This window comes from Oncorhynchus gorbuscha, linkage group LG08, assembly GCF_021184085.1.
Source record: "Oncorhynchus gorbuscha isolate QuinsamMale2020 ecotype Even-year linkage group LG08, OgorEven_v1.0, whole genome shotgun sequence".
Taxonomy (NCBI): Eukaryota; Metazoa; Chordata; class Actinopteri; order Salmoniformes; family Salmonidae; genus Oncorhynchus; species Oncorhynchus gorbuscha.
This window is the reverse complement of record NC_060180.1, coordinates 18,821,843-18,843,292: the sequence shown is the minus strand read 5'-3', so window position 1 is coordinate 18,843,292 and position 21,450 is coordinate 18,821,843. Positions and strand designations below refer to the sequence as shown.

Here is a 21,450-nt window from a genome sequence, read left to right as displayed (position 1 = left end):
CCATATGCTGGTGCGGTTGGCCCTGGGTTCCTCCTAATGCAAGACAATGCTAGACCTCATGTGGCTGGAGTGTGTCAGCAGTTCCTGCAAGAGGAAGGCATTGATGCAATGGACTGGCCCGCCCGTTCCCCAGACCTGAATCCAATTGAGCACATCTGGGACATCATGTCTCGCTCCATCCACCAACGCCATGTTGCACCACAGACTGTCCAGGAGTTGGCGGATGCTTTTGTCCAGGTCTGGGAGGAGATCCCTCAGGAGACCATCCGCCACCTCATCAGGAGCTTGCCCAGGCGTTGTAGGGAGGTCATACAGGATAAGGCCAAACAGGTAGGATATAACCCCAGCCACTTTGCCAAAGCACAGCCCCCACACCACTAGAGGGGTATCTTAAACCACCAATTTACCATCCTGAGACAAGGCTGAGTATAGCCCACGAAGATCTCCCCCACGGCACAACCCAAGGTGGGGGCGTCAACCCGGACAGGAAGATCACGTCAGTTACTCAACCTATTCAAGTGACGCACCCCTCCTAGGGACGGCATGAAAGAGCACCAGTAAGCCGGTGACTCAGCCCCTGTAATAGGGTTAGAGGCAGAGAATCCCAGTGGAGAGAACCGGCTAGGCAGGTTTGTTGCTCCAGTGCCTTTCCGTTCACCTTCACAATCTGGGCCATACTACACTCAATCATAGGACCTACTGAAGAGATGAGTCTTCAATAAAGACTTAAAGATTGAGACCGAGTCTGTCTCTCTCACATGGATCGGCAGATCATTCCATAAAAATTGAGCTCTATAGGAGAAAGCCCTGCCTCCAGTGTTTGCTTAGAAATTCTAGGGACAGTAAGGAGGCCTGCGTTTTGTGACCGCAGCGTACGTGGAGGTATGTACGGCAGGACCATATCGGAAAGATGGGTAGGAGCAAGCCCATGTAATGCTTTGTAGGTTAGCAGTAAAACCTTGAAATCAGCCCTTGTCTTAACAGGAAGCCAGTGTAAAGAGGCTGGCACTGGAGTAATATGATCATATCTTTTGGTTTTAGTCAAGATTCTAGCAGCCGTGTTCCAACTGAAGTTTATTTAGTGCTTTATCCGGGTAGCCAGAAAGTAGAGCATTGCAGTAGTCTAACCTAGAAGTGACAAAAGCATGGATTTTAGATGTGACAAAAGCACTTCTGGGAGCAGTGCCTTTCTTTTTTACAAATCATCATTAGTCACATCATCCAGCTTTAGAATGTATTCAAAATCAGAACATATTGCCCAACATTTGTATCACAACTAAAGTTACATAAATAACTGTAAATAAAGTATATAGGAGGACCTGTTTCTTTGTTAACCACTCAACACAGAATAGCTGCATGTGTTCACTCCCTCAAATCGTTTGGAGAAAGTATCATTTCTATTTTATTCAGCTTTGTTCAATTGTATTCTTCATACTATAAAATAATGCCACGGAATTCTAAGCAAATCTTGTCTGCTAAATGAACTAGTGTAGCCCACAGCCATTTGGCATAGCCACATCAGGACCTAACATAAGGACAACTCAGAGTATGCTATTATTTTCTTCTGAAATAGACAACATTTTCTTCATATCATGCTTCTTTAGACCTGTCTACAATACATAATGGATTTATTGTGAAGGTGTTGGCTATGTTACATGGATTTATTAAACTTTTTCAAATGTAAATGTTCCAAAGGTCTGCATCAGTGGCTTGTAGACTGTGTGGAAGCCAGGAGTGTTTATGTTAATTAACGGTCAATTACCCTGAGGCCGACAGTTATTTGCTTGACAATCACCAGCTGACTAAATTTTCGTGACCGCCCTAGCTCATGTCTCCCCTAATCTCGAGAAGGATCATTCTCCCCACCAGATCACGTACCGGCCTGTCTCGGCCAAAGATAATGTCATTATCCAAGCAAATTTGAGAAAGTTTGAGGTAGGTTTTTTAAATGTATGCTTTGGCCACAAATACGAGTTTAAGACATCAACAACATTATTATAAGTTGTCTGAATATTATCTTTTAAAAGTGAGATTTTCACTCCACAGTTATTTTGAACTTCAATTGAAGTCAAATGGTCCCTCCATCTCTCATTGACATCAATGACAAAGTGAAAATATGATTTAATCAGGAGTTAGGATTTCCCTCGGTGCTTAGTGAGCGCACTCAAGGACTTAGCGTTTATACAAAGGCGCAAAGGCCCTATTCATTATTAAAGTGGCGAGAAGGAAGAGAAAGTAGATTATTTTGATGTATTTTTTACAGTTTCCCCTCTGTCTCTGCAGGTGTTACCCAGACAGACATGTGGCCTCTTCACTCACACTATCTTCTATAACGAGTACCCAGGAGGCTCCAAAGAGCTGGACAAGAGCATCAGGGGAGGAGAGCTGTTCCTCACCGTCCTCCTCAACCCTGTAAGTTCTAGTCCTCTCTGGAGATACTCTGCCTGTCATTACTGGAGCCTGCTACCCTCTTCAGGCCGCTACTCTATATGACTGGAAGAATCATTACTGGAGCCTGCTACCCTCTTCAGGCCGCTGCTCTATATGACTGGAAGAATCTTAACTTGGAAAATGGAATTGTAACTTTAATTTTTGTGTAAATCATGCATCGGTGTCAATCTGTGCCTCCCCCCCTCCAGATCAGCATCTTCATGACCCACCTGTCTAACTACGGGAATGACCGGCTGGGCCTGTACACCTTTGAGTCCCTGGTGAAGTTTGTTCAGTGTTGGACCAACCTGCGGCTGCAGACCCTGCCCCCCACGCAGCTGGCTGACAAATACTTCCAGATCTTCCCTGAGGAGAGGGACCCCCTCTGGCAGGTTAGGGAACTGCAATTATTATTACAGACATGGTAGTACATCGGTTGTTAGTTACTGTTTCCTATTTTGGATATGTACTGTTTTCTTGAGATTGTTATAATAAAGTTTGGCCTATCAATTTATTTGACTTTGCAATGAAATGACTTACTGGTGAGCTATATGTACTGGTGACCCTAACCTAACCCCCTCTCTATTTGTCCTCAGAACCCATGTCAGGACAAGAGGCATAAAGACATCTGGTCGAAGGAAAAGACCTGTGATAGACTACCCAGGTTCTTGGTCGTAGGCCCACAGAAAACAGGTGAGACCCTGTGGCCGTCCATTCTCCTCCGACGTAACCTCTCTCGCTCTTCGCACACTCTTGGCCAGAATGTGTTGCACGGTGGCATTTGTGGTGGTGAGTTTCAGTCCAACCAAAAGTGTATATTTGTATGTGTAATTTCAGGCACCACAGCCCTGCACTCATTCCTGAGCCTCCACCCTGCCATCACCAGTAGCTTCCCCAGTCCTGTCACCTTTGAGGAGATCCAATTCTTTAGCGGGCCCAACTACGACAACGGCATTGACTGGTAAGACAACATTACTGCCCATTCTTTAAACACTATAATGAAGCCTGTAGTCACACCTCAAAATTGTCTCTATGTAGTTCCTTCATGCTTACTTGTAGTTTAGTCTTCCTCCATATTGCTGTCTTATCTAGTCCTCTCATATCAGTGAGAACGTATAACAGTATGGTCTATTTGGTCCTAGGTGCAAAGCGACATGGAGCAGAAAGCCATTCAAAGTTATTGGGACTTTTTATGTCATAAGCTCTCCCCTGGCCCTCAGTAAACCAAACTGTTCTCCCCCCTCTTCTCTTCAGGTACATGGACTTCTTCCCCTTCCCATCGAATGTCAGCACAGACTTCATGTTTGAGAAAAGTGCCAACTACTTTGACACGGAGGTAGCCCCTAAGAGAGCGGCGGCCCTGCTGTCCCGGGCCAAGATCCTGGCTGTGCTCATCAACCCAGTGGACCGCGCCTACTCCTGGTACCAGGTGGGTCGATCACACTACACAGATCAGGTTCACCAATGTTCAGGATCAGCTCTAACTACCTCAGCCATAATATGAACCATTAGGGTCATGAAATAATAACTGTTCCCAGACCATTTTGACCGTTAAGTGACCACACATGCTGAAGAAACTGCAGGATGTAGAGTCATCTGTTTTTATTTTAGCTTCACCTGTGAGGTTTATTTGCTTGTAGGCCATTATTGTAAATAAGAATTTGTTCTTAACTGACTTGCCTAGTTAAATCTAATAATTATTCTCATTATTTGCTTGTAGTTACTTTAACAAGCAGGGGAGGTCAAAGTTATCTTGTTACTTGATCCCTTTGAAGCCTGACCTCTGATAACCTTTTGACTCATGATGGCTGACCTTTGACCTATCCCATGTGTGTGACCCTGCAGCACCAGCGGGCTCATCAGGACCCAATGGCCATCAACCACACATTCCTGGAGGTGGTGACAGCGGGGCCTGCCTCCCCCCGAGAGCTGATCATCCTGCAGAGACGCTGCCTTAAACCTGGGGCCTACGCCACCCACCTGGAGCGCTGGCTACACCACTACCAGCCCAGCCAGGTAACACTTTACTGGAAATACACATTCACATAAACAAACATACCATACGAGCACAGCTAGATAATGAAAACTACAGGAGACGCCCCCAATCACCAATTCAGAATCATCCATTCAGTATTTTCCTTGCATCATCATGGCAGTACCACCTGTGTGAAGGTCAGAATGTGAGAGGTGTGATTCCTGTTTCCAGGTGCACATAGTGGACGGGTCCCAGCTGCGTTCCAACCCTGGCCTGGTCATGGAGGGCATCCAGAGGTTCCTGGGGGTCACACCCATCTTCAACTACACTCAGGCTCTGACATACGATGAAAGTAAAGGGTTCTGGTGCCAGCGGGTGGAAGGTGGACGACCCAAGTGTCTTGGCAAGAGCAAAGGCAGGAAATACCCTGACATGACCCCTGAGGTACAGTGACGTCACACACACATTATCCCGTTGCCAGCGTGCCATGATGCATTGTGTTTCACTTTTGTCTAACATGTAATTATGTCTAAACAAGTGCCTCATACAGTCCTTACCTGACTGTTCTCTGCTGTGTGCATTACAGTCGCGTGCCTTCCTGACGGAGCATTACCGGGAGCACAACATGGAGCTGCTGAGGCTGCTGAACCGGCTGGGCCAGCCCCTGCCCGCCTGGCTAAGAGAGGAGCTGCAGAGCTCCAGCTGGAGCTGAGAGTGGAACCACAGCCTGGAATGGAGCACTGCCCCACCCGGCTTGGCCCGGGGGGAGAGGGCCCTGTTCACCCACACCCACACCAGTCACTACAGAGGGTGGATGAGGTGAGAGGGCGGGAGGACAGCCCCCTATCAGGACAATGGACTCCGAAACGCCACTGTAACAACCAAACCTCAAGGGTGGAATAATGACCTCTAATAAGAGAGTTAATAAGTTGGACTGAAACCTCTTGCAGTCGCACACATCGTCTTCATCCAGAAAGTAGAGGACTTGTCTAAGCCTTCAGACGGTTAGACTGACTGATGCCAGGGTCTGGTAGACTGAGAGGGGGTGGGGGAGGTCTAATGTCACCCGACTATTTAACAGGAACTGAACTCACAGGATATCCTGTGGCCCTGTAGCGCATGAATGAGCTCGGAAACATACGTGGTCACAAGATCACACACACACACTTCTCATTTCTTCAGAAGAATGATTGTAAAACGTTGAACATTTTAAATCTGTTGTATATTTTGGGCGGGGGGGGGGGGGGTGTGACAGAATAGACATTGACTAAACGAGACAGCATACTGTAGTGCTCTGGACAGAGGCGTAGGATGGGGTATTAATCACATGCCACAGCACCTCCAGACTCTCTCTGTGCATTCCACTACCCCAGAGCTGAGGCCATTCTGACAAACAAACTGTCTACTAAAGGCCACAGTCGACAGAGAAACCACACACTTTAACATGCACTTTCCCCAACTCTCACATAGGTACCCAGCCAGTTTAGAGCTGCGTAGAGAGAGGAGGATGAGCTAGAGGGAGATGGAAAAAGAGAGGGTCTGTCTCTCTGCCTGTGACTGTCCGTCTTAACAGGAGCGGCTGTCTTGTTTTGTTTATTTTGTAAAAACTACAAAACAAAGACCAACACTGTATCATCTCTAATAAACTCAGAGAGGTTGGAATGGATTGTTTATTTATTTATTTATTTTACCCACAGCTTCTGCATGTCTGTCAATGCAGGAGCCACTGTCTTTTACCCATCTGATGCGGTCTACAGAAGACTGGAATGGAAACGGCAGTACCTCCAGTGTTTGACGGACAGGAGACTAGAGGTACATATTATAGTCTGCAGTACAGTAATTCTACTCTTCGGGAAGGCATCTTTTCAATGTATTATTCCACAGGATCTATCATTTATGTAAGTGATGAAGTCAGAGACGCTGGTGTTTGGCTCGGGCCGGCAAACCGTGCCATTATATCCTCCAAACACCGGCTTCGAGGGCACTATCACTAAACTATGTCGCATGACGAATCTGTGTGAAACCTGTTAAATGGGCAGATCATGTTCATTATTCACGGTCCAGTGTTAACAAGGGACTTGACCACAATCTCCAAAGTCCCTTAGCTGGATAGACTCCAGTAGCAGTGCGTGGGTAAAATCACTGGGGAAGCCAAGCCCCCCTTCCCCCTCAAAAAATAAGCCATATTACAAGCAATGTGTTACCTTACTCTGCGTTGGTTTGACACCGACAAGATACATTTCTATCCTGGATGGATGGACTAGCACACACTTACTTACATGAAAATGACAAAACTGACCACTTATGTTGAAATGTAATTTTAATGAAATACTTCTCAGATTGTTTCCATAATAACAAAGCTATGATGATCTACTAACATTCAAACAAACACTTGATCGTTTAAGTCATGGTTTTATTTATTATATGGTCATGCAGAAATCCAGCATCCAAATGAAAACGGAGTATAGTCATATGTATCCTTACTATATGATTACAATGAAGTAAATATACCTTTTTTATTTTATTTTTTGTACTTTTTTTTAAACGTGATATCACTTCATTTCAATATTTGAGACAAGAGACATTTTCATTGATCTTGAGGATGCAAGTAACATATAGATTTCCATTTTTTTAATCAAGTAAACACAGACAGTGGAAAATATTACCAGAAAGTAGACATGCATATTTCTTTCTCTTGTAAAACTGCATATATAGTTGTTAAAGTGTGTGGCTTTTAATGTATTTTTCAGTATTTGTTTTTGTAAGTATATCAAGGCCCTCTTCCTGTCCTGCTAGCTAGTTAGGTAGGCTATAGTATAATCCAAGGTTAACTATCCTTCCCTCAATAACTATTTCTCTCCTCTTCTTCCCTTTGAATTCTTTTGAAGAGTTGAAGTAAACCGCATAGTAGTTCTCATTCCCATGGCTGTGTGAACACCGACGCAATGAATGGAAGCATCAGGCCCAGTGGGAGAGAGAGAGAGGCCAGTGCCCACAGCACAAAGTCAGGAAAAACTATTTGAGCCAAAAAAAACATCACACAGTTCAGTACTGTATACATTGCATTATGGTGCAAAAGGGAAACAGGTTCATGGCAGATATGTCACAATGCGCAGTAGGGTGGGCGGGGCCAGTTATGACCATGATATGAACACCGAGCACAGGCTTTGTTTTAACATGTTTCATTCAACATGTTTTGATATAATATTCTATGACCAAGAGTCTCATCGGTAGGTTGTTGTCTTTTCGGTGCCCGGCCTTCCACAGGTTCAATGGAACGCCAGTACTATGGAGCTGCTTAGCACAGAAATGAAGGGGTTAACAGCAAGCTTCACCCCTCTGGCGGTACAAAGTCACAAGTTGCTACAACACAGTGAAAAACAGTGTTCCAATGTTTTACCATTATCACAAAGATATGTTTTTAAAGGGAGATTGTCTTTAGTGTATATTTGTGTGTGTGTCTCTCATAACAAACAAATAAACGCAACAATTTCAAAGATTTTGCAGAGTTACAGTTCATATACATAAATTAGGCTCTAATCACATGACCGGGCAGGGGCACAGCCATGGGTGGGCCTGGGAGGAGAGCATAGGCCCACCCACTGGGAGCCAGGCCCAGCCAATCAGTGTTCTTTCCCCACAAAAAGGCTTTATTACAGACAAAAATACTCCTCAGAAGCACCCTCCTTCCCGTTAATGGTAAAACATAGGAACACTCCTCAGCAGCAGCCCCCTCGATCCCTTAGGTGAAGAAGCAGGATGAGGAGGGCTGGCATGGTTACAAGTGTTCTGCGGTTGTGAGGCCGGCTGGACATACTACCAAATTCTCTAAAATGTTATGGTAGAGAAATGAACATGACATTTTCTGGCAACAGCTCTGGTGGACATTCCTGCAGTCAGCATGCCAATTGCATGTTCCCTCAACATTGTGTTATGTGACAAAACTGCAGATTTTAGAGTGACCTTTCATTGTCCACAGCACAGGGAGCACCAGCTTCTTCATATGCCACACCTGTCAGGCGGATGTATTATCTTGGCAAAGGAGAAATGCTCATTAAGAGGGATGTAAACCGATTTGTGCTCAAAATTTGAGATATTTAAGCTTTTTGTGAGTATGGAACATTTCTGGGATCTTTATTTCAGCTCATGAAACATGGGACCAGCACTTTACATGTTGCGTTTTATATTTTTGTTCAGTGTATATATATATTCAAATATAATTTGCATTGGGAGTGCACTGTGTGTGTTGATTCCACATATGTGTATTGTGGGAATTGGGTTGGACAGGGGAGGCTTGGGTGTGATTGGCCAGCTGCCTGAGCCCCCAACCCCCACCTCAACTGCCTCCCCATATTTCCAGCTCCAATCTCAAAATGAAATGGATTATTCATAATAATACCAACAGTACAAACACTAACATCTAGAACAGTTACTGAAACCGGGATAAAGGGACCAATCCATGGATTGCCTTAAGCGTGGCCCCCAGATCCACCTCCCGGCCCTTCCCCAGCCAGCTGTTCGACATGCCACCACCAGCCACTGGCCAACTCAACACCCCACTTTACAGCATTTTCATTTTCACATGCTTTTAGTGCCAATGACTTTACAGAGAGGTATGGCAAGCAAAGACGGACAATATACAATGTTCGAGAACAGGACAGGGACCAGAACAAGAGAGACAGGCAAAGGGTGATATCACACTGAGTAGCGCTAATAGAAAGCTGATTAGCAGGGTCACTAACTATAGAAACACAGGTAGAGACCCCAGGAGTAAGTGAGCTTAACCTGAAGTTGCAGAAACGTTCATCCGGGGAGTGAACAGAACAGCATTGAGTCTCAAGTTTGTGCCAAACAGTACCGGCCATTTTAGATTTTATTACATTTTTCCATATTTCCCCCCAAAAATGTTTTGTCAAACATGTTAAAGTCAGAGTAGAAAACAATAGGAAGGAGAAGAGTACGAGCTTTCAGAGTTTGTGGTTTGGGGTCTCCGTCAGAATAGTAGCAGTAGGCTTGATTGATTCGGCACACTGAACCAATAGTAGTGTTCTGCAACTTCAGGTTGTGCTGGTCAGGAGAATGTGGCCTGTTGCTGGAGGAGCTGGCTGGTCTACATACCCAAAGGGCACAGCACAGTGAGCTTGATTTTGGGCCTTGTGTGAGCATGCATGTGTGCATATACACTGGGGATCTCAAAGCGCAAACGAGCTTGAAAAGGGAGCTATAGGGACATGAGAACACATCTTCACTCTCACACACGCATCCAAACCCTGAAAGTAAAGTCTTTCTCCTTATAAATATGAATGTATACATTACTATATTAAATAAAGTCCCCATTAAAAAAAATCTTCACACACAAAATACTTTCAAAGACAGCATCATTCAGGGGATAAAAATGAAGAGGTCCACAATGACACATCAGAATACTAAAAAACAGAGTCCCTTCTGCAACGCACCCGACCCATAAAATGTTGATATTACTGTAAGTAACAATTTAGAGCTTGGTTCAATTCGTATCGCGGAAGTTCAGCACGCGTTTGAAATTTAAAGGCAATGTGCTCACGTTCATGGAGACTGCATTCACGGCAAACGCTGCATCGGTCAGCTCAATCATAAATATTACCTTTAAATTTCAATCGCGCCATAGCGCTGAACCTGCCATACGGATTGAATCAAGCTTTTTGTTTGTCAGAAATGTTCCCTTCTAGCATTTGTTTGCATCCAACAACAGAAATAATTAGATATGTTAACTGTGAAACAAACAAACAACCACCACAAAAAATAGGGTGTTCTCCTTTTTCTATTGTTTTTTATAGAAAATTCACATTTATTTTCTTTAATCATTACTACCATACCTGCTGAATAAATGTGAAGGTTTTTTATAATTTATTTTACATATGTTAATACTTTAAACACCTTTCAAAACTGCAAAAAAATATGGATCCATGGAAAAGGACAAGACAGCGCCCCCCTGTGGGCGTCAGAAGCATGCACCGTCCGGAGGGCAGGGCTTCAGCTACAGCCGGCCCCCAACATATAGCTAGGGTTGGACTGGATTGGTGGTGGTGGTGTTGTCAGTCGGTCGGCTTTAAAATATTTTATTTTGTTAGATTTTCCCCTTAGATTTTAAACTTCCAAGCGTTCTCTTCTGGCAGGGCTCTTGGCGCCAATCCGACCACTGAGAAAATGCTCCAATCGGCTTCAGAATTCAGGCAAAGCTGAGAGAAAGGAAGAGAGTGGTAGGAAGGGCACAGGACAGCCTGTCAAGAGTGTGTACATCTCCAAACTACTCCTGAGTTTACATAACTTTATACACTAGTATACAAAACATTATACAAAACATTATGAACACCTGCTCTTTCCACTACAGACTGACCAGGTGAAAGCTGTGATCCCTTATTGATGTCACTTGTTAAATCCACTTCAATCAGTGTAGATGAAGGGGAGGAGACGGGTTAAAGAAGGATTTTGAAGCCTTGAGGCAATTGAGACATGGATTATGTATGTGCGCCATTCAGATGGTGAATGGACAAGACAAAACATTTAAGTGCCTTTGAATGGAGTATGGTAGTAGGTGGCAGGTGCACCAGTCTGTGTCAAGAACTGCAATGTTGCTGGGTTTTTCACGCTCAACCGTTTCCCGTGTATATCAAGAATATATCACCACCCAAAGGCCATCCAGCCAACTTGATACAACTGTGGGAAGTATTGGAATCAACATGGGCCAGCATCCCTGGGGAACGCTTTCGACACCTTGGGGGGCGGCGGGGAACTCAATATTACTCAGTATATACAGCACTTAGACCTCTTTGCAACAGGAGGCACATAAGATCACACACAGTGCCTCGGAAAGTATTCAGACCCCTTGACTTTATTAATACATTTTAGAATAAGGCCGGAACAAAATGTGGAAAAAGTCAAGGTGGTCTGAATACTTTCAAAAGGCACTGTTCATCAACACAAATATATGTACAGTATCAGCACGTGTGTGAGGGAGAGCACACACAGGCTCTAGAATAAAGCTCTCTGCAGTCAGCACCTGTGTCTGATAAAGGTTCACTGGAGCGGTGCGGCAGGCGCTCCTGAACAGTGGAAATGCACGTTGAGCCACTTGGCATCGCGGCGGTGCCACACGCGGGTCTCCTCTGACTGGCAGGAGCGTGGGCGCCCCTGGCTGTCGATGTACTGGGTCAGGCGGATGTAGGCGATGCAGGCCGCGTCCTCCCCGATCAGGTGCACATGGGGGTTCAGGATGGTGGTGTGGACCGGCTTACTGTTCTTACTCAACACTACATGGGAGACAGGGACACAGTCATCAACTTACATGAGTTGGTGTTTAAATGGACTTCACCCTTGATTAGATTCAAATAGAGAAAGACCTACCAGACCTTTAGTGTAAAATAGTGTGCTCAGTGACTTGGTAAAGACATTTTTTTAAATACCACAATGAACACATTAACAGGGTAGTTCCACGAATAGTGTCTTTTAAGTCTCATATTGTTTACATTTTTATGAAACACTCGATTCAACACTCAAACCATGTAGAAATTCCAATAGCAGTGTGTTTTCATTCAAATAAGATTTGCTTTCTCTTAGACCAAATCTAGGAAGATTTTTAACCCACTCAATGCCACGATTTTGTAAAGCCCTAATCATTAGAGATTCATTTACATTTGGCCCTCAGGTGTAAGGTCAACCTTGTAACAAACTGAACTCTCGTTTTAATATGGTAAAACTATCCCTTTAATATATTTGTTTTTTTACAGTTGATCTGGTTCTACTCTTTTTGGCCATTTCTGGTCTTTGTATTGGAAAACTGAGCACGTAGATCATACCACACCAACTGTGTTACCCATCGATGGATAGATAGGCTAGACATTTTTTAACAAGTAAAAATCCCCCCTCCGTGCTGCACACAACAAGCTTACATTCCCCATCACAAGGGGAGATTAGCCTGATTGAAGGTAACATCTATAAACCCTGTCACTTTAGTGGGCACTTTTGTAGTCTTTCTTACCTCTTGAGATGGTAAGACATGTTTTATGAAGTTAAACATGTGCTCTTTATGACAAAAAAAGTCATTTTTGACCAAATTACACTTCCCAAAAGGCACCATTTGTGGAATGACCATGTCTAGTTCCCTGTTGATAAGAAATGCTTACAGTTCTCAAAGTAGAACTTGTGGAAGTCCATGCCCTCCACCAGGTTTCCCAAAGCCTCAGGTTCAAACGAGGTTAGTCCGGGGTCACAGATTCTCCTGGAGGGGAAATCAGACACATCATCAACATCTTAGGTACCACATGAACAGGGCCTACTCCAGTAACGACCAGGGACATCAGCAGGGTTAGGGTTATTCAGTTCTAAACCAGGAGGCACACACACAATCTATGTATGTAAACTCACGTGTAAGCCTCGAAGTCTCCGTTGTTGATGGCCTCAATCAGCTGCTCAGTAATCTTGATGATCTCCTGTTTGCGAGCTGAAATCCGGTGAACGATAGATAGATAGAAAGAAAGATGGCCAGATGGAATTAGAGAGACCCTAAAAGTACTCCGGTCAGAAATACTTGAAGATCAGCATGCAGAACCCCTCACACCCATGCTTCACCTAGCTCACTAGCCCTTTCCTGTATGGAACTGATTGCAGAGACTGCACTCACAATGCCATCAAAGCCTATTGTTGTTTGGTTGTACAAAGACACAGCAGCACTACTGGGGACCACCAATCTCATAAAAACGACTCTAACAGGCCGCAACTCAGCTGCAGTCCAGCTCCCTCCCTTTCCATTCGAATACTCTGCCCTACCCAAAGCACCTGGCAATGTTTGAGTTTTTGAACAGTTTCACTTCCCTAAATCTCAAGTGCATGGAAACAGTTTCTAATTCTCCTAGGTAACTTCAGATGTGTTGATATTTTTGTTCTATAATTCCTGGTCTAAAGCTCAACTATGTCTACAACTCCATCCTCGACACTCATCAGACAAGTGACACACAAACCAACTGGGCTCACTGAAATGTCATCTGGGAGGGTGACACACAGATAGCCCACTACGCCAGACAGCCTACCAGCAGAGTCGAGAAATTCCACACAGCACACAATCCAGCTTATATATATATATACACAGTACCAGTCAAAAGTTTGGACACACATACTCATATCTGAGATTCTTCAAAGTAGCCACCCATTGCCTTGATGACAGCGTTGCACACTCTTGGCATTCTCTCAACCAGCTTCATGAGGAATGCTTTTCCAACAGTCTTGAAGGAGTTCCCACATATGCTGAGCACTTGTTGGCTGCTTTTCCTTGACACTGCGGTCCAACTCATCCCAAATCATCTCCATTGGGTTGAGGTCAGATGATTGTGGAGGCCATGTCATCTGATGCAGCACTCCATAACTCTCATTCTTGGTCAAATAGCCCTTACACAGCCTGGAGGTGTGTTGGGTCATTGTCCTGTTGAAAAACAAATGATAGTCCCACTAAGCGCATACCAGATGGGATGGCGTATTGTGGCAGAATGCTGTGGTAGCCATGCTGGTTAAGTGTGCCTTGAATTCTAAATAAATCACTGACAGTCACCAGCAAAGCACCATCACACCTCCTCCTCCATGCTTCACGGTGGGAACTACACGTGCGGAGATCATCCATTCACCTACTCTGTGTCTCACAAAGACACGGCGGTTGGAACCAAAAATCTCAAATTTGGACTCATCAGACCAAAGGACAGATTTCCACCGGTCTAATGTCCATTGCTCGTGTTTCCTGGCCCAAGCAAGTCTCTTCTTCTTATTAGTGTCCTTTAGTAATGGCTTCTTTGCAGCAATTCAACCATGAAGGCCTGATTCACACAGTCTCCTCTGAACAGTTGATGTTAAGATGTCTGTTACTTGAACTAATTTATTTGGGCTGCATTCTGAGGTGCAGTTAACTCTAATGACCTAATCCTCTGCAGCAGAGGTAACTCTGGGTCTTCCTTTCCTGTGGTGGTCCTCATGGGAACCAGTTTCATCACAGCGCTTGATAGTTTTTGCGACTACATTGACATTTTTCTGATTGACTGACCTTCATGTTTTAAAGTAATGATGGACTGTCGTTTCTCTTTGCTGATTTGTGCTGTTCTTGCCATAATATGGTCTTGGTCTTTTACCAAATAAGGCTATCTTCTGTATACAACTCCTACCTTGTCACAACACAACTGATTGGCTCAAATGGTTCAAATTAACTGCCTTTTAAAAAGGCACACCTGTTAATTGAAATGCATTCCAGGTGAGTACTATCAACCTCATGAAGCTGGTTGAGAGAATGCCAAAGATGTCATCAAAGCGAAGGGTGGCTACTTTGAAGAATATCAAATATAAAATATATTCTGATTGATATATATTCTGAACACATTTTTGGTTACTACATGATTCCATATGTGTTATTTCATAGTTTTAATATCTTCACTTATTCTACAATGCATAAAATAGTAAAAAATTAAGAGAAACCCTGGAATGGTACCATATATATATATATAAAAACTGCGAGCACACCTCTGTTCATATTCCCACAGGAATTATGAACTGGCAAAAAGCAACTCAAGCCTGGCTTTACAGAAGCTGCCCCAGGGCTGTCTAACTTACTCAGCTGCACGTTGCTGCCCCCTGGGGCCACGGAGGGTGGCGCAGGCAGAGCTTGCTCTAAGTCAGGACAGGAGCTATGACCTGAACTTTTCCAATTAGCAAAAGTGTGCTTAGCATCATCATGCAGTGGGGCAGCTGGAAGACAACATGACAACAGCAACAAAATGGCAACCATTTAAGCGATCAAATCAGACAAAAAAAAACTGATAGGACAAGAAGACCCGTTTTCTCAAACTGGAATAATGTGCACACAAATGGCAGTTGTTACATAGTCTGTATAAGTTAACATATAACTTCACACAGGTCTGAGAGGAGCACAATGCCCATATGCAATTGAGTTATATAAAGGATATGTTACATAGAAACCAAACTTAGAAGGACATCCACACACTAATAACGTAGATATACCAATGGGCATAGCGTCACACAGACAGCAGAACATGAAGACACTGTGGCCTCGTTGGCCAGCAGGGGGCAGCAGTCAAGCACTAAACCCAGTTACAGGCCACCACTGAGGAGGATACTGCCTGAGTGAGGAAGTAGGAGAGTACAGACAGACAGAGACACCTCAGGGACAGGGATGGCTGTTTAGTGAGCAGATGACAGAGCAGGCCAGTCTAGGGGTGGATCTCAATTGATCTCAAAAGTCTACAATGCCTTCATCTCTTCAGAGACCTGATGAGAGATTTGCTGCTGTCTGACCAGCAGCAAAAGGAGAGAATGCCTTTAGGCTTATTGAAATCCAGCCTGTGTCTAGTCCAGCTTGTTGTCTGTCTACGGTCTGCTCAGCTGTCAGGCTGGGTGTCTGTGTCAGGGCCATGGGGAGAGATAAATCCATTAAAAGGCCAGTGAGCCTCAAGGTCAGCATTATTTATTTTCTCTGTCAGAGAAAGGAGGGGAAGAGAAAGGGACGAAGGCGTAATGTGGGGAGAGGAACGGAGAGAGATGCAGAAGCTACATGTAGGACACTGGGTCCCAGATTCAGGTTTTCACTTCAGTGAGTAGGGAAAGCCAACAGTGAACGCATGTCTGTGCAAAACAGTGTATATACACAGCAAGTGAGCACAGCATGGTAACTTTTTTGTCCTAGCAATGCGGATACGGGACATGCTTTTGGCAAGGTCTGAGAGGGACTGGAACAGGCTGAGTGATAGATGGGACAGCTGAGTAGCGTCAGTCTGATGAGCTGACACAGAGCTAAGCAGGAGAGATGTGAGACACACATTTTAAAATGTCACACACTGAGACGCAGGAGTCGCACTCACTCCCAATCACTCAGCAGCAATCTGGAAACTTTTAATGGTGAAATATTTTTGGTATTACATTTTTTTTGGATCCCTAAATCACTGTCCGTGTCAGAATACCCGTACTTGCATTCTAAATAGTAGGAATTTTGGATATGCGAAAAAAGACAGTTTTGTAGTATGTGAATTTTTTTTAAATTAAATATGCTTTAAATGCCAGGATTTCACACATATTTCCAAATGGCCAGAATCTACGCAATTGTGCATTAGATTATTCATCCATTAGGATGAGCCTAGTATGCTGACATTTGTTGCATTTGATTTTACTAAAACAGTATGTTCTAAATAGTATGTACTATTAGTACACAGGATGCAGTTTAAATTGGTAGTAGGCAAGCCAGATTTCGGACTCGGCCATTGGCTAATGACTGTCCAAACTAATATTGTCTTAGTATGCATTTGTCTGAAATACTTTGATAAAAATGATTAGTGATTGTAATCATTTGTTCATTTTTTGGGGTGGGCAAGTGATATTCATGTGCACAAACAAACAGAAGATCCTGCAGCTGATATAACTCTACTGAAGATAGTGAGGGGGACCTGGTACAGTGTTGTCCCATTCGAGACAGTCTTCAGCTGGATACAATACGTAATGCCGAAGTTCTAGCACTGTAGCGTGCTTGAAATGTTAAAGGCTATTTCTGATTGAGCCGACATATGCAGCGTTTACCGTGAATGCAGTCTCCGCTAAAGTGGGAACATTGCCTTTAAATGTCAATCGGGCTACAACACAGAACTACAGCACTACGGATTGAATCTAGACCCTAATATTAATGGAGGAACAGTATTATGGGGACAGACAGCTTCAGGGGAACAATATTATGGGGACAATATAAATGAGTTCATAGGGGGAAAGGACACAAAGGTCAGAGTTGAGAGGAGAGGGGTGGTACTGCTGCTGACTTACAGGCGGGTGGGCAGTGAGGGGGCTGAGCCTGGGTCTGTTCCTCACTGGCACTGCACTGGCTGACCATTGCACTGTCCACGCTAGACCCGCACGCAGACACTGCCCCCACCGCAACACACACACGCCAGAGAGAGACAGGAGGATCAGACACAGTTCTGTACACTCTACTATTTTACCAAGAGAAAACAGTACACCCCCAACCTGACCATACACTAGCAAAACCCGCCACACGTTATATATCCCACCACCTCCGCACACAGAGACACACAGGGAGGGGTGTGTGAGTCTCCATCACAACTAGCCAGAGAAACATACACGCACCTCACAAATCAGAAGACACCACAGTGTTACATGTTCAATATCTGACACAACGTAAACCCCCTATTTCACATTCCAGCTGTGCCGATCTCCTCGGAGGAGAGTGTGTATAGCCACTTGGCCAGCACTCCGTATCTATGTCCCAATCGCAGCTCTTCACAGCACTCTTTTTGAGACGACATCGTTGCTGAGCGCCACAGAGACGCATACTGTCATACAGCTCCACTGTGGAGGAGACAAGAGGGTTCCAATCTGTCACTCCAACTTTCTGCCAATGCTTCTCTTTTCTCTCCTACAACATACTGTAAACTGCAGTGCCTTCAGAATGTATTCACACCCCTTAACTTTTTCCACATTTTGTTGTGTTACAAAGTGGGATGTAGTAAAGTAAGGCTTTAATTGTCATCTTTTTGTCAATGATCTACATAAAATACTGTAGTGTCAAAGAGGAATAAAAATGCTAACATTGGTAAAGAAAACACAAAAAAACGTGAAAAATCAATCGCCCGAGTCAATACATGATAGAATCACTGTAGAACAAAAATAAGTTGATGCTGGCTTGTAAATAATGCCTGAGCAGCCATTGTGCAAACAAACTCTCAGAAGTAATCAAAGCACTCTCATGTGGTGGGAAAATGAAAAGGCCTTTAGTGTATTACGGCTTATGCGTGGCGAGAATTTAAAAAAACACAATACAACATCACAAAATAAATGCAATATCATAAAAGTAAAAACCTGTGTACAACATGAGCTCGTTACCAAATGTTCGTAAGAATGGAGAACAAAAATATAAATTTACATTTACATTTAAGTCATTTAGCAGACGCTCTTATCCAGAGCGACTTACAAATTGGTGCATTCACCTTATGGCATCCAGTGGAACAGTCACTTTACAATAGTGCATCTAAATCTTAAAGGGGGGGTGAGAAGGATTACTTATCCTATCTCCGGAAACCCGGAGACACCTGAAATTTACTTTGGGACCCCCCGGAACCAAGAGGCAGCCACGGTTAAGGAACATCATGAAACCTAATTGGAGCATCCTTGAAAGTGATCCTACTCTGTGTGATGTGTTCACTGAACTCTCAGCATTCTCTTACAGGATAAGTTGGTGCGCAGCGACCTCATCCTAGTAACTAAGCCAAGTTAGCTCCCCAAGTCCACAGGCATCTTCCCATGTGGTAAGTGCAATCACTGCCATCACACTGTAAAAACAAATATGTTCGGGGACCCTTGTGGACTAGAACCTATAAAGTCCAATCGTTTGTCAACAGCAAAATGACCTATGTGGTGTACAGGCTGGAGTGGGCATGTGGGCGCTTTTACATAGGATGTACTAAGAGAAGGCTCAAGGACAGGGTGTCTGAATATGCATATGCTATAAGGACTGCTAACAACAAATATCATATGGCTAAACATTACAGACAGGTTGGCCATGGCAGCCCAAACTCTCTGAAAGCCATGGCCATTGAAGTGGTCCCCAGGGGGGGGGGGGGACCTTCAACACAAAATGTTCTGGATCTTTAAACTAAGGGTCACTGTATTGCCAGGTCTAAATGAGGAAATTGATTATTCACCCTTCCTGTAAGAGATATATGGTTTACAAAATGTTTTTGTGGGAGAAAAACATTTGTTCTCCATTCTTAAATTTGGTAACATGAGCTCATGTGTACACAGTTTGTTTTTTCCTTTTATGATATTGCACTTATTTTGTTGTGTTTCATTTGCATTATTCCATGTTTATTTTGTGTATCTTTGTATCTTAAATGTGTTTCCTTCCTCAAGCTTTTGGTGTGGTAATGATTTGAATCACTTCCTGTGAGAGCTGGGATATACACCCGTTTGTTCACCACTATTCTTTGTCACCCTGATAAAGTGTTGTAGCCGCAACACGTCTGTGTCTCTTGTTATTCTCGCCAGGCATAAGCCATAAAACATTAAAGGCTTTTAAATGTTTCCACTACATGAGTGTGCTTTGATTACTTCTGGAAGTTAGTTTGCACAAAGTCTGTTCCGGCATAGTTTACTATCCAGCATCAACTTCTTTGTATACTATAGTATTTTATCCCATGATCTAAGAGCACCTCATGGATTAACTATACTGAACAAAAATATAAACACAACATCCAACAATTTCAAAGATTTTACTGAGTTACAGTTCATATAAGGAAATCAGTCAATTGAAATAAATTCATTAGGCCCTAATCTATGGATTTCACATGACTGGGCAGGGGCGCACAGAAATTAACATTAAATGCAGTCAGCATTCCAATTCCACACTCCCTCAAAACTTGAGACATCTGTGGCATTGTGTTCGGTGACAAAACCACACATTTTAGACTAGCCTTTTATTGTCCCCAGCACAAGGTGCACCTGTGTAATGATCATGCCGTATAATCAGCTTCTTGATATGCCACACCTGTCAGGTGGATGGATTATCTTGGCAAAGGTTAAATGCTCACTAACAGGGATGTAAACACATTTCTGCACAACATTTCAGTGAAATAGGCTTTTTGTGCATATGGACAATTTCTGGGATCTTTTATTTCACCTCATGAAACATGGGACCAACACCTTACATGTTGCATTTTTTTATATTTTTGTTCTGTATATAAACCAAAGAAGCGCTCCTTTCCTATGTTAAAATCACCTTTGGCAGCAATTAAAGCTACATTCTTTCTGAGTAAATCCCTAAGAGATTTTCACACCTGAATTTTGCAACACTTGCCCATTATTCTTTTCAAATTTCTTCAAGCTCTGTCAAACTGGTTGTTGATAATTGCCAAACAACCATTTTCAGGTCTTGCCATACATTTCCAAGCAGATTTCAGTCAAAATTCTAGCTTGGCCACTCAAGGACATTCACTGTCCTCTTGGAAAGCAACTCCAGTGTAGATTTGACCTTCTGTTTTAGGTTATTGTCCTGCTAAAAGGTGAATTAATCTCCCAGTGTCTGGTGAAAAGCAGACTGAACCAGGTTTTCCTCTAGGATTTTGCCTGAGCTTAACTCCATTTCTTTTATATTTTATCCTGAAAAACTTCCCAGTCCTTAATGATTACAAGCATACCCGTAACATGACGCAGCCACCACTACATGTTGTATTGGATTTGCCTCAGATATAACACTTTTGTATTCAGGACAAAAAGTGAATTGCTTTGCCACATTTTTTGCAGTATTACTTTAGTGCCTTGTTGTAACCAGGATGAATGTTTTGGAATATTTTATTCAGTACACGCTTCCATTTTTTCACGCTGTCAATTAGGTTAGTTTTGTCCTATGACAGCCATTAAACTCTAACTGTTTTAAAGTCACCATTGGCCTCATTGGCCTGAGCGGTGTCCTTAATCTCCAGCAACTGAGTTAGGAAGGACGCCTGTATCTTTGTAGTGACTGGGTGTATTGATACACCATCCAAAATGTCATTATTAACTTCATCATGATCAAAGGATCTTCAATGGCAATGTTTTTTTTTTACCCATCTACCAATTGGTGACCTTCTTTGCAAGGAATTGGAAAATCTCCCTGGTCTTTGTGGTTGAATCTGTTTTTGAAATCCACTGCTTGACTGAGGGACCTTTCAGATAATTGTATGTGTGGGGTACAGAGATGAGAGAGTCATTCAAAAAGCATGATAAACTATTATTGCACACAGTGAGTTCATGCAACTTATTATGTGACTTGTTAAGCAAACGTCTACTCATTAACTCATTTAGGCTTGCCATAACAAAGGGATTGAATTCTTTTCAGACATTTCAGCTTTTCATTTTTTATTCATTTGTAAAAACTTCAAAAAACATAATTCGACTTTGACATTATTGGGTATTGTGTGTAGGTCAGTGACCAAAAATCAAAATGGAATCAGATTTAAATTTACATTTACATTTAAGTCATT

The 21,450-nt window shown here is 43.4% G+C and overlaps 2 protein-coding genes across 2 annotated transcripts in view; one reads left to right on the top strand and one right to left on the bottom strand.

Moving 5' to 3' along the window:
* LOC124041280 (bifunctional heparan sulfate N-deacetylase/N-sulfotransferase 2-like) overlaps positions 1-6,067 on the top strand; it is a 191,564-nt gene extending 185,497 nt beyond the window's left edge. The window contains 8 exon segments of the mRNA XM_046358688.1: positions 2,284-2,412; positions 2,640-2,822; positions 3,027-3,123; positions 3,268-3,391; positions 3,685-3,859; positions 4,276-4,446; positions 4,637-4,849; positions 4,992-6,067. Of these exon segments, the coding sequence (XP_046214644.1) occupies positions 2,284-2,412; positions 2,640-2,822; positions 3,027-3,123; positions 3,268-3,391; positions 3,685-3,859; positions 4,276-4,446; positions 4,637-4,849; positions 4,992-5,117 (1,218 nt within the window). The 3' untranslated portion in view covers positions 5,118-6,067.
* A 734-nt stretch (positions 6,068-6,801) lies between these two features.
* camk2g2 (calcium/calmodulin-dependent protein kinase (CaM kinase) II gamma 2) overlaps positions 6,802-21,450 on the bottom strand; it is a 115,487-nt gene continuing 100,838 nt past the window's right edge. Inside the window, exons 19-22 of the mRNA XM_046358689.1 lie at positions 12,809-12,884; positions 12,568-12,662; positions 11,445-11,694; positions 6,802-10,623 (exon numbers count right to left, since the gene is read on the bottom strand). Of these exons, the coding sequence (XP_046214645.1) occupies positions 11,462-11,694; positions 12,568-12,662; positions 12,809-12,884 (404 nt within the window). The 3' untranslated portion in view covers positions 6,802-10,623; positions 11,445-11,461. The remainder of the gene's footprint in view (positions 10,624-11,444; positions 11,695-12,567; positions 12,663-12,808; positions 12,885-21,450) is intronic.